Source organism: Pogoniulus pusillus, chromosome 11 (genome assembly GCF_015220805.1).
Source record: "Pogoniulus pusillus isolate bPogPus1 chromosome 11, bPogPus1.pri, whole genome shotgun sequence".
NCBI lineage: Eukaryota > Metazoa > Chordata > Aves > Piciformes > Lybiidae > Pogoniulus > Pogoniulus pusillus.
In genome coordinates, this window is record NC_087274.1 from 2,799,627 (window position 1) to 2,812,920 (window position 13,294).

General features: G+C 39.3%; 1 protein-coding gene across 6 annotated transcripts in view; it reads right to left on the minus strand.

Annotated features, from left to right (window-relative positions):
* BPTF (bromodomain PHD finger transcription factor) overlaps positions 1 to 13,294 on the minus strand; it is a 54,992-nt gene that overhangs the window by 38,043 nt on the left and 3,655 nt on the right. For all 6 annotated transcript variants that reach the window (XM_064150596.1, XM_064150593.1, XM_064150592.1 and 3 more), the window contains exon 2: positions 2,910 to 3,732. In XM_064150596.1, coding sequence (XP_064006666.1) covers positions 2,910 to 3,732 — 823 coding nt within the window. The remainder of the gene's footprint in view (positions 1 to 2,909; positions 3,733 to 13,294) is intronic.

The window sequence follows — 13,294 nt, forward strand, 5'->3', positions numbered from 1 at the left end:
GACCAGTTCCAGCCTCACTATAACCTCCCTTCAGGTAGTTGTAGAGGACAATAAGGTGCCCTCTCAGCCTCCTCCAGACTAGACAACCCCAGTTCCCTCAGCGGCTCCTCATAGGCCATGTTTGCCAGACCTCTCCCCAGCCTCGTTGCCCTTCTCTGCACCCGCTCCAGCACCTCAATGTCCCTCCTATACTGTGGTGACCAAAACTGGGCCCAGCACTGGAGGTGTGGTCTCACAAGTGCTAAGTACAGGGGCATGAGCACCTCCCTACTCCTGCTGGTCACACTATGTCTGACACAGGCCAGAATGCTGTTGGCCTTCTTGGCCACCTGGGCACACTGCTGGCTCACGTTCAGCTGGCTGTCCACCAACAACCCCCAGGTCCCTTTCTGCCAGGCAGCTCTCCAGCCACTCCTCCCCCAGCCTGTAGGGCTTACTGTGAAAATCAAGCTTTCGATTCATTTTCTGGAAATAGAAGGTAGAAAATGATGCATGAGGCAATGAAAGTTTCAGAGTGACCATCACATCCTGCTGAACCACCCAAATGATACAACGCAGAACGCAGAGCGTGTGACTGAGTATAAAAACAGAGAGATCTGTAAAAAGATAAAAGTATCAAAATTGCCCTGCACTTAGACAAGTTTAGTTGATACTAAAAATAACCAAATATGAACTTTCTTTTTTTTTTGAGGTGTGAAATAATGCAGGACACAAAAAGCAATGATAAACAATCATTAAAGCATTAGAGAAAGAGCACTGTATTTTGAAGGAGTCCTTGAGTCCTTAAAGGCACTGTTTGCAAGATGTAATAGCAGCAACAGTCCTTGCAATCTCTCTTAAGGACTTGGGCTAATATCTTTATATTCATTGCAATCTGTTTTGCATGAAATCCCGTTAGGGGTTCTTTTGTTCATAATACAGAACAGACACTTCTATGTCAAGAGAACTAGTTAAAATCTCTTAATTTTTTCTAAATTAACAATACCATTGGTTTCACTTAAATAATCTTTTGCCTCCATTAGGAGAACAATTACATAAGAGGCTTGAAGAAGAAAACCCAATCTTCAGCTATTCTCCTGTGAAAAATGTGGAAATACTTTTACAATTTCAGATTCAACTCAGGTGAAAAAAATCAGAGCACCATGCCCTTCCAACAAGGGTTCACAGAACCATAGAATGGTTTGAGTCAGAAAGGACTTTAACAAGATCACCTGATTCCAGATGCCTGCCACAAACAGAAATACCTCCTATTAGACCAGAATGCTCATGGCCCCATCCAACCTGGCCTCCAACACCTCCAGGGTTGGAACCCCCAAAGCTTCTCAAGGCAACCTGTTCTAGTGCCTCACCATCCTCATGCTGAAGAATTTCTTTCCAGCATCTATTCTAAATTGAGCTTCCACCAGTCTGAAGCCATTACCCCATGTCCTGTTACTACATGCCTTGTTTTGATTTGAAATTGAGTTAAAGATACAGAGTAGATCACTTACAGACAGGCATTTCTTGCTATTCTGACTTTGTTTATGCCTACAGAAGTGTTCACATACAACATTTTCTGCAGTTCTCATTACAGAGATGGTGAATACCTCCGAGTGCCTCTGAAAGACTTGGCTTCAAAGGCAGACCAGTATCAAACCAGCATACCATAGCAAACACCATCTTGGCAGATGACTATGTTGGAACTCCTGCCCTATGCACTATGTGATCACAAAAAGAGCTAAACTACTTTTTAGCAGTTTTTACAAGTAAGTGGAGAGTTCTCATTAAAATTCCCTTTCTTTTCTTCACATTGATGTATTTTAGGCACATTAAGATGGAGGTCCTGGGTTTTTTTCCCTCTTTTTATATAAATATTATTATTTATTTTGGAGAAAGCTGATGGGTTAATAACATGGGGGAATGGTTTTAAGCTGAGGGAGAGCAGGCTTAGACTAGAACTTATAGAGAACTTCTTTAGCACAAGGCTGGCGAGGCTCTGGAATAGGTCCAAGTCTAGTTGAGAGGTGTCACTGCCAGTGGCAAGGAGGCTGGAACAGATGTGGTCCATTCCAACCTAAGCCACTCTGTGAAATACCTACTTACAAACCAGCACACAGTGGTCTTTTCTAACAATTTTAAGATGGCACCAGCAATTTCCAGAATACATTAAAAATCCATTCAATGCCACATTATCATAGAATCATAGAATGTCAGGGGCTGAAAGGGACCTCCAAAGCTCATCCAGTCCAAGCCCCCTTGCCAGAGCAGGATCACCCAGAGCAGATCACACAGGAACACATCAAGGCAGGTTTTGAATATCTCCAGAGAGGGAGACTCCACAACCCCCCTGGGCAGCCTGTGCCAGGGTTCTGTCACCCTTACAGGGGAAAAAAAAATCCTCCTCCTGTTTAAATGAAGCTTCTTGTGCCTCAGTCTCCACCCAGTGCCCCTTGTCCTGTCACTGGCCATCACCCAGCAGAGCCTGGCTCCAGCCTCCTGGCACTCGCCCTTTACATCTTTATAACCATTGATGAGGTCATCTCTCAGTCTTCTCTGCTCCAAGCAGCACAGTCTCAGCTCCCTCAGACCCTTCTCATAACAGAGATGTTCCATTCCCTTAATCATCTCTGCAGCTTTGTGTTGGACTCTCAAAGCAGTTCTATGTCCCTCTTGAACCGGAGGGCCCAGAACTGAACACAGTGCTCCAGATTTGGCCTCACTAGGGCAGAGGGGCAGGAGAACCTCTTTCAACCTACTTACCAAGGCCCTAATATGCACTAGTATGGCATTGCCCCTCTTGGCCACGAGAGCACATTGCTGGCTCATGGTCAATCCCAAATCCTTTTCCCCTTTGCTGCCTTCTAACAGATCAGTCCCTAACCTATACTGATCCCTGGGGGAGTTCTTTGCCAGCAGAGAAAGTTACTTACACAATGATTCTCCTGTTCAGGAACCAGTATTTCCGTCTGTGCCTGTCGTATCCGATAGGTTCGTGTCGAATGTAGGGTTTATTTTTTTGGATCTCAGCAACACAGTCAGTTACTCCAGGCACCTTGTGGGCCACACAGACCTCACACTGCCACTCGTCTTCCGGTACCTCCTCCAGAGGCGGTTTCACGCACTCCAAATGGTAGACAGCTGAACAAGTTTCACAGCAAAGCAAATCCCCAAGTTTGTGACAAACCCTACAATGATCATCATACTGAATAACACCTTCTGACATTAACTCTTCGCGTGCAATGTTTGTGGTAAGAAACTGATCCACTAAGAACTGCAGAACTTTGATTTTATTCTCTACTGGTCCATAAGGATAGTCCTCTGTCTCTTGGTAAGGAAGAACATGATGGTATTCCTTGTCACTCTCACAATATACCCGCAGAACCTCTGGCCACGTCATTCCATCTATGAAATACAAAGTGGAATTAACGCTATCTTTGAGGTCAGCAGGTCCAAAGGTAGTATTTGAAGTGTCTTCTTCACGTAAAACTGCTTTTAAAAGCACTATATGCATCTCTGCCATAAGTGTGCACTGCTCTTGACTTACCAGAGCAGCACAGAAGTCCTCAAAACGAAAAGGAGAGAGGCGTAAAACAGTGCCAAAGTTCCTTAGTACCTCATAGATGGCAATAACATTCATTATATGCTCACTAGGCACCATTAAGTCCTCTGAGGATTTAGGAAACTCCAAGGGTGGGATATCTTTTTCTTCCAAAATTGGAGAACGAGGACGATGCACTCTTGGTCTTCTCCTACCTGGAATAAGAAACAACAGTAAGAATCTTGCTATTCACAGATCAAGGTGTTTAAACAGCTATCATCAACATCTGTGTCAAATTTCCTGGACTACTGCAAATTAAGGATTCACACCTTGACAGATACCTAGAGGTGATAATTCAGCTAATAATCTTATACATTAATGGAATGAAAATTAAGTAACAAGATGGCTGAAGTTTTCCATTAGACACTTGGAGCAGTTGCATTTCCCATGGAACATAAATTTACTGACTCTTTAAAATGACATCTAGTATATCTATCGTACAAGTTAGTCAAAAAGAAAAGTATTTCCCTCAGCCAAAATATTAATTAATTTAGAACCTTTACTCATTTTTTATTCAGCATGACTACTTCATTCTTCGTCTTGGAATTTTAACCTTAAACTCAAAGTGTCAAGCTCCAAACAACAGGTATTTTCTGTTAAAACACTGCAAGGTATTCTCCTGTCCAGTAACATAAATGAAAGACCATTTCAAGCAGATGTCTTAAAACATAATTTTCAATCCATTTAAAATACAGAGAGAATCTAAATCATAGAATCAGTCAGGGTTGGAAGGGACCACAAGGATCATCTAGTTCCAACCCCCCTGTCATGGGCAGGGACACCCTACCCTAGATCAGGCTGGCTAGAGCCCCATTTGTCTATTTGTCCACTGCTTTCTAACTAGACTATTTCTCCTGGACAGCTACAAGATAGAAGTTAAATGTAATGCACTATGAAAATGTTTTGAAACAAAAGATACCCAAACAAAACCCCTCCACACTTCAACAAAACAGGAAATACCCATGAACGAGAAAGAGGCAGACTTATGGAAGGGCAAAGCCTAGGATAAAAAGCTAGTCTGAAGAGCTGTTTCACTATCTAAAAGACACTGAGTGTAATTAATTCAATCTTGGATGTTAATTCAGATGAGATGCTACACTTTCTTTCCTTTAATTCTGCTATCCATGATGCCAAGCAGAAAGTGTAACAAAATAAAAGAATCTGTAAAGGGCACTACTAGAAATATTTCAGTTCTCTCCATAGATAATAAAAGTCTCCAGCTACACGCAACTATTGTGCATCTATTACCAGTTAAAGTATTAGAATCCACTCATTAAACCTACTTCATATTTGTTAAAAAAAAAACAAAACAACAAAACTTAAGTTCATAAAAGCTTTGAAACTAATCATGTACCAGCTTCCATCTGACTTCTTTGGTTTAGGTTCCTCTGCTAACCAAACTGACATTCTGGTCAACAGCTAAGTCTTTAATTTTCCAGAGAATCTATTGGCAGGATGGATTTTATTCCCAGAGAAAATCCAAAAGACAAATGAAGCTGTCCATAACAGCAGTTTCATATGCATGCCTCAATGAGAAGTGACATATATATTACATGCTGTGTGATCTGAGACCGAAGAGTGAACACAAGCAGGATTCTGGCATTTTAAACTTCATATTAATAATTTTTCAATCAAAATCTATGCATAACAAACCCTACTAAGCTAAATGGTTAAAGAAAACTGAGAGAAAGTGCCAGTCAGCTTGGATGTAACCATTAAGAGGAAACAGTTCTCTGAGGTGTTTGTTCAACCCTTCCTACTCCTTCCAGTACTCCTGTAAATACAGGAAATAAGTTTAATGGGGAGTGGGAGAAAAAAACCAAACAACAAAGCCCCAACAGAGTCCTGCCAAGGCAGACAGATGCCCAGATACTGCATCTAAGAGCAGCATCATTAAAACATTAATGCATTGGAAAGGGGGGAACAAAAGTAACCCAAATGAAAAGGTACCCTTAAGAAGTATCTTGATGCACAACGGTTTGTCAAATGATAGAAGAAAAATAAATCAAACATTAAGATAGAATGGCAAGATGGCACCAGATAGATCACTCCCTCTCAAATGTTAAAGAATGAAAATCTTATGTACCAAATGAGGCACTCTGAAACAATATACAAGATGAACTGCCAGATGTTTCCCTTACAGAAGTGCTGGGTCAACAGCATCTGTGTGTAAAACCAGATTTCCAAGTTTAATTGAGTTCTGATTGTAGAAAATGAGAGAATGCTTGTTAGCCTGCCTTTCAACATGCTCTGCACAAATCAGTGGGAAAGGTTTAATCATGCCATGGAGTTTCACAGCCAGGCACAAACACAGCCACAAGCATCAAGATTATACCCAACTTTTCTATCATCTTGATCCAAGATCAGATATGCACAGAGCAGAGTTGGTTTAATTACAAAACTCCAAAGCAAAACACACACAATCAAGATTAAATTACTTCAGGGAGTCCTGAAGCTTCCTTATTTTAGGACTGTAGGATCAGTCCTAGGGAGGCTGTAGCCAGGTGGGGTCAATCTCTTCTCCCAGGCAACCAGCAACAGAACAAGGGGACACAGTCTCAAGTTGTACCAGGGGAGGTCTAGGCTGGATGTTAGGAGGAAGTTCTTTCCCAGAGACAGTGACTGGCATTGGAAAGGGCTGCCCAGGGAGGTGATGTAGTTGCTGTCCCTGGAGGTGTTAAAGCAAAGCCTGCATGGGGCACTTGGTGCCATGATCTAGTTGACAGGATAGGGCTGAGTGACAAGTTGGACTGGATGATCTTTGAGGTCTCCTCCAACCTGGTTGATTCTATGATTCCAGTAAGATATCAACAAGGCAGAACAGACGCTCTCAAGTCACTAATAGTCTTTCCAGAGTCCAAGTATCACAAAAAGCTGGCAGAGCTGTAAATCAGAATTGTTCTGAGTGTTTGCAATTCTAGAAGAAAAATGTCTGTCACACGGTAATGCCATAAAAGAAACAGCCCTTCAAGACATGGAACAGCAAGAATGATAACCCTGCTTTACCTGAAATAATCAGAAGTGACAAACCCTCCCCAGGGACTTCAGGTGAAGATAAACTAGAATGAAGGAACACTGCTGAAAGAAGCAAAGACTTCATATTTCCTCTCATTTGTTGACACTTCCTTCCCTCAGAACGAAACTGTAATTGTCCTACTTATTGTTGTTATCCTTCATAAAGAAAGTAACAACCCAAAACCCAGACTCTCCATCTTTGTTGATGTCTCTTTCACAAGAAGAGCTCAACATGCACAGGGATATTTGTTACATCAAACCAAGAAGAGAGGTGAAAAAAGAACCTCAAAACAAGCATTCTTGATGTTTTCTGAGAAATTAAAAGTTCTTTAACACTTCCTATGACAGAAGAAGCATACTGGTACAGTTAGAGGTCTAGAATCAATGTGTTAACAGGACCTAAGATATGTCTCAGTCCTGTAAGAGTGAGCTGCGCTCAGGTGCAAGTACAATGTATTCACACTGCTCTTCGTCTATTTCAATCAATTCACATATTTTCATGTTTGCTTTGGTATAAAGTGGTTGTAAAACTAATAGTTTAGGCAGGAAGAAAAAAAATACATTATCAAATGTATGTTTTGCTTGCCCATTGCTTTGTGTGCAGCACGGTTACTGCACTGTAGCACTCAACACTGCTACTGTAAATCGTTTCAAATCATTTCTCTTTTTGGACACTGAACTGCTTTGAATAATTCTGCACTGCAAATAATCTTGTTTCCAGAGCTAAAAAAGGAAATTATCCAAAGATAAAGAGTACTTTTAGAAAGAAACAGTGCCCAGATGTATTTTTCTTGAATAGGCCTTGGTATTTCAAATCTTCCAAGTCTTTCATCATTTCATCATCAATACTTTCATAATCAAAGTATTTCAGATCTTTCTATGGTTTGGGTTTTTGCATTTCCAATTTCACTTGCAATCTGTCACTGATATTTACTGTCGTAGGTTGAAGAGAACTTTAACACGGGAAGGGAATCACAAAGTGTGGTTTGGAAACTCAGAAATTTGTGCTTAAATGTATCCTTTGTTACTGTTATCAAGAAACTCTCCAAATGCTTTAAAAAACAAAACAAAACAAACAAACTCAAAACTCCACAACACAAACCAACCAAGAAAAACCCAAACTAACAAGCCCAAGCAGACTAATCTCCACTGAAAAAAGATGGATGCTTCTTGCCAAGGTGCTCACAAACCTTGAAGCACTAATTTAAGCACACAAATTAAATCTGTAGGCCAATAGAACAGTGATGTCAAGAAATGTGTGTGCTCTGCTGGTTGGGTGGAAAACCAACCCCCTCCCTTGCCACTGGCTCAGACAGTTGAAGAAAGGCAGTTTTGAACTCCAAATAAGGACACCAGGCTTGTTGGCAATTCTGATAATAACAATTTCTTCACTGCCAGTTATCTGCAATGTTCTCGCATCCCAGACAGCACAAACACTTAGAAGCAGTTTCAGCTTCTGTGAAGATCTCTGATGATCACAGTTCATGTTTACCCCTCTTCTTCATATACTCAAAAAAATACATCAAATTTTGAGTGTTCCTACAATAAACACATTCTCCTACAATAAACACATCCAGTTTTTCAAGCTTTCCATTTCCAAGCAAAACCTCTTTCCACAAAGCAAATTATCCAGTGATTGAGTCTGACATTCACTGGCAGGCAGAAAAAGAACTTCAACTTCAATTTCTTCAAATATTTATTCAAATTATTCTGTTCTACTTTTAATTATTTTAGAGATTCTGAGATTTGACAACAGCTTTACTTTTTTTTTCCCTTGTCATTTATCGTGGATTTTGCTCTGTGATAAAACTATTCACTGAAAATTAATTGATCAAAAAATCAGTTTAATGATCCCCATTTAAATAGTTAAGTAGAAGCTTGTATAGACTGTACAATGGATGATTACACAGTAACTTGGGACACTACATATGTGTAATATACTGCTATGCATTTAAAACAATGCATGGAAGTGAAACAGTTTAACAGCTTCAGTGCAATGACCACACTGAGTAATCAACAGAACCACACTGCTGCTCTCAATCTTACATCACCTACTGCCATTGATATCTTTAAATCTATCTTAGTATAGTTTAAGTAACTTTGGATGAATCATTTTTAATTATTTAATTTCCCATTTAGGAAATCTCTTCTCAGCAGAGTGTTTTTACTTGAAAATGCAGCATGGACTGCTTTGTCTAAAATAAAAGATCATTGAGGGGTCTGTAGAGCAGAAAGTACTTCTTTAAAAGCACATCCACCACCTGATTGACTAGACTTTAAACTGAACCTAGCTGTATCTGCTCTCAATTAAAGAAGTTCATTTGCTCACACTGAAGTTTCCCAAACTGGACTCAAGTTTAATTACATGTAACGCATATACTTCTATAACTGCTTCTGCACATTAACCAAGCCCCTGAATCGAATTCCACCTTCAAGTTTGAGCCACTGTATAGAAAGGAAACATCCACTTCTAAGCCATTCAAATTCCATAGCTTTATTTGGAAGCATAAACTGATATGCCAATAGCCTTCTGCTGGCATGATTGGACTATTTACAGGATCCAAACCATCTTGAGTGTCTCAGCATTACACTTCTATCTAGCATAAACTTCTTCTAAACTGCACTCCTTCACTAGTTGTCTCCAAAAGTGATGAAGCAGTCTGCAATGGTTGCCTCTCCCTATTTTGAATTCTCTAGTTGAAGAGCTGCCTGTAATTAAGATTAAAGAGTAAACAGTTTTATTCACATGGCACGTTTAATTATAGCTATTGATAATTATAGTCTATGCTTACAATAATCTATTAAAATAATTTATATTACAAACATTTCAGCAAACACACACACCAATGATATCTGAAATAAAATGAGGTTACTGAAGAAACAGGCTGAGCACCCAAACACAGAATTTACTGAAGCACTTAAAATCCCCAAACTTTTGCTCTTGTTTTTTAAATAATTTCCACCTATTCAACCTGTTTGGTTCAAATGATGATGCTTCTGAAGTTTAGAAATGGAGTTTCAAAGGACCAGAAAGCTTGTCTCCATTTTCATTCAAAGCTTGTGAGAAGTAAAGAGGAAGTCACATCTCTAACTCTTTACTACAGGAAGACATGAAGCTTCAAAATACTCTGATCATCTTTAACCTATCTCATGGTTTATGCAGACTTTTAAAGCAGAGTGTCACAATGAACTATTCACATCAGTGTCCAGAATTCAGAAACATGACTAAATCTGACTTCCACACTATTTGTGCTTTAGCTGTACTCCAACGACCATACACATGCAGCCTAAAACAAAAAAAATCACTAGCATCCATTTTTGCCTTGTCTTACTTATATTACATACCCCTTTGCTGCATACAGATGTGTGGTCCTAGTAAACACAGCCTTTCAGCCCAACCTATTTCAACCAATGGACTGGTGGATGCAGGTCCTACATAACAAACATTCTGCCAGAACCACTGTCTTGTTTAAAGAGGGAGACAGTGGTAGCTGCACTAGTATGACCTGAAAAATAAACACTGGTTCCAGCATTTCTTCATTAGAAGGCTCAAAACTGGTCTCAAGTCTCTTCTCCAAAAACTTTCCTTCCATAATTTCTCATCACTGGGGCACTGAGAATCCAATTTAAAAGTTCTTCTTCATAATTCTAGAGGAGAGTGTAAACTTGGTAAGAGAATAATAAGGGAGAGAAAAGGCAGACTGAGAAGTTTCAGATAGTTCAGTCACAGGAGGGAGGGGGAAATACAAAGCAAAGTCCCCAAATGGGACTTCACAAAACTGACCCCAGCCAAGTGAGAAGACTTTGAATTTGCTCCCAATATGAGACTAATTTTTGGCTTCCAGTTCCACAAGTCAAGTCAAACTACACTACTCCTACATAAAAGTCCGTCTTAAGTAAAATAGAACTGGGTTGGTTTTGTTTTGCAGTTCATGAGTCACTGCAGAAACGTCTCAACATAAAGACCAATTAGCAGTTATAGGACGTCCTGGAAGCACAAGTACTCCTTAGAAAAGATGCCCTCTCCTAAGTTTTCCTTCCTCGTGGAAATTTCGGCTTTGGCTACCCCACTGAGACTTCTATTTTTCTTTGGTTTTAATAAACATACCAGGAGTCAGACATTTACTGTCCCATATTACTACTGTGCACCAGGCAAGTTTCAAATGGGAATGTACAGCAACACACAAGGTCTTGTTAGATATCATGGAAAAAAATTGTAACAGTTGATGAAAATGAATAAGAGAACAGGTTTTGTGTGTTTTCTTTTTTCTTCCTTTTTTTTTTTCCTCTTTCCACAGAAGAATGCATGAACTGAATATAGCCACATGTTTGTCACAGCAATACCCAAACTAGTTCCTTTAATTAAAAGTCACCCTCTTGGGAGAGCATTTGTTCAGCTTACTCCAAAGAAGAAAGTAAAAATGAATCAGTTTAACATAAACCCAGAATATATTATGAAAAGCAGTACTAAAATAGAAAAATCTGATTCTTTTTCTTGGGCTGGGCCAAAATTAAAGGCTTTAACTTAACACAGAATACTCTTCTTGTAAAAATGCCAACATGACAATCAACACATTTCTAATACTCATAAGTCAATCTCTTCCAGAATTTTTTTCTGAAAGAGTAAGATCCATTTTAACTACTTGTTAGTGCAGCTCCAATTTGAATATTGCTTTATAACAATTCTACCTAATCCAAATTTATTTATTTTGTCTGGAAAGAGTAAAAAAAAACTGACCATAAAGCAGATTACATTTATGATCTGAACCAACATTAAAAATAAGACATTCCAAGGCCCAAAAGCTTTGAAAATTGAAGCAGGAATAAAAAAGATTGGTTCCTAGACTAGATGCTGAGCACATCTTCCTGAGATGCTGCAGAAAGCATCTCAATGCTTTCCTGCAGAAAATCTCTATGTACTTTTGACTTCTGCTTTGAGTTGTACAAAACAAAGTCTTTATGCTCTCTTAACACTTTTAAAATTAAAACTTCTGGCTGTTTATGTGTTCTGTTTGTACAAAAACCAAACTGAAGTTTTTATAGTGATTTCACGTGAAGAATTTAACTTTTCACATGATGGCCACCAGCACACTCTCAGCTAGTGCCAGGAATATACCCCCCCTATATTCTAATGTAACACTGTAACATTGGAATATTAATGCAAGACAGCAGCAGATGAGATCTCACCCTGTCATTCTGAGAAAGGCACTGAGACACAACCCTCTTGTGTCCAAAACCCAGGCAAAACCAAACCACACAAGCAGTACTGGCACAACGACTTTCAGAAACATTCTGACAATTTCTTAGACACACTCAGGATAAGCTGTAACTGATTTCAGAAGTTAGCGAGTCCCAAGAGCCAGCCTCAAGCTACTAAAACGCACATTTCTTCACCTTACACCAGTTCTATGCCATAAAATGGTCAGATATACAATTTTACTGTGACCTACAAAAGTTAGCACAATAAACTCATCTTCAGCACATCAAATTATTCTACCTGTTACAACATAGATACTTCGATAATGGAATGGTATTTGTTGCACAGAGCTTCTTAGAAGACTGAAGTGACAAATGTCCTCTTCAGATAAGCTGTACATTTGCATGTCTATACAACAGAATCCCTCACAGATTCCCTCCTTTGGCCAGCTACACGATTTCTGTGCTAGGACTTTTCACGACTGGCATGATGAACTAGCGATAGTTCCACTAGAGTACAAATCACAGTTCAGGTTACTAGCTGGTAAAATAAAAGAATGTCAGATTTAATTTAGAGAACAGGGTACCCGAGGTGAGATGTTTGGGAGGCTGGCAAATCTTCTCACATGACAGACAAAAGAGGCTGTGTATCTTACTGCCCTGTCTCAACATCTCCATTTAAAACAATTCTTAAAGAGCATGGAAATGTGGTAAGATATAAAACTACTATAGTCACACAAAATACAGCATCTCATTTCCTCTTAAAATGTTCCACACCCAGGATAAAATCAGATTGGTGAAATACCTGGTTAATAGAAGTGATGGTCAATCACTGTAAATGCATACAGATCAGCAAAATCCATCTAAAAATTTAATGTATTTTAAGCCAAATCTTTTGGCTCACAACACTGATCGCTGCTTGTTAGACAGGACTGATGACTATCTCAGCCAAAATGTAGATGTGCAGCTCTCCCTAAAGCTATTTTTTCCAACTTTTTGACAAAGAAAAATAAGAAACAGAAAAAGGAAGGAGTTCTGGACATCTTGATTAAATCCCTCTTTTAAAATTCTGCAACATATGGGAAATATTTGGTATTTCTAATACAACTGTAACGAGCTTGAAGCTGAACCTACGGCGGACAGGTAATGGTGAAAGTGTTTGGTGACACAAGATATATTAAGATATTTCTCCTCAAAGTAAAGCTTTCTGGAAATCCAAAAGGATGAGAAGAGACATTACACAAAATCCTTCTACCAAAAAAGCACTGATAAACAACATATGAATTCACACAATAAGCTGCCACTGTACCATTTTTAAGCATTGTATTAAAGGCATTTTACCATTCTTAAGACTTTGCTCCTTTAAACACCTGAATTATAACAATAATATAGTAAAAAACTACTCCTACAGTCAAGTTCAATACACCACAAATTCCCCAGCAGAGCACTGAAACTGAGTCTTTTTTTGTCTCAAGAAACTGCACTGTGATCTTTTAATTCACCACT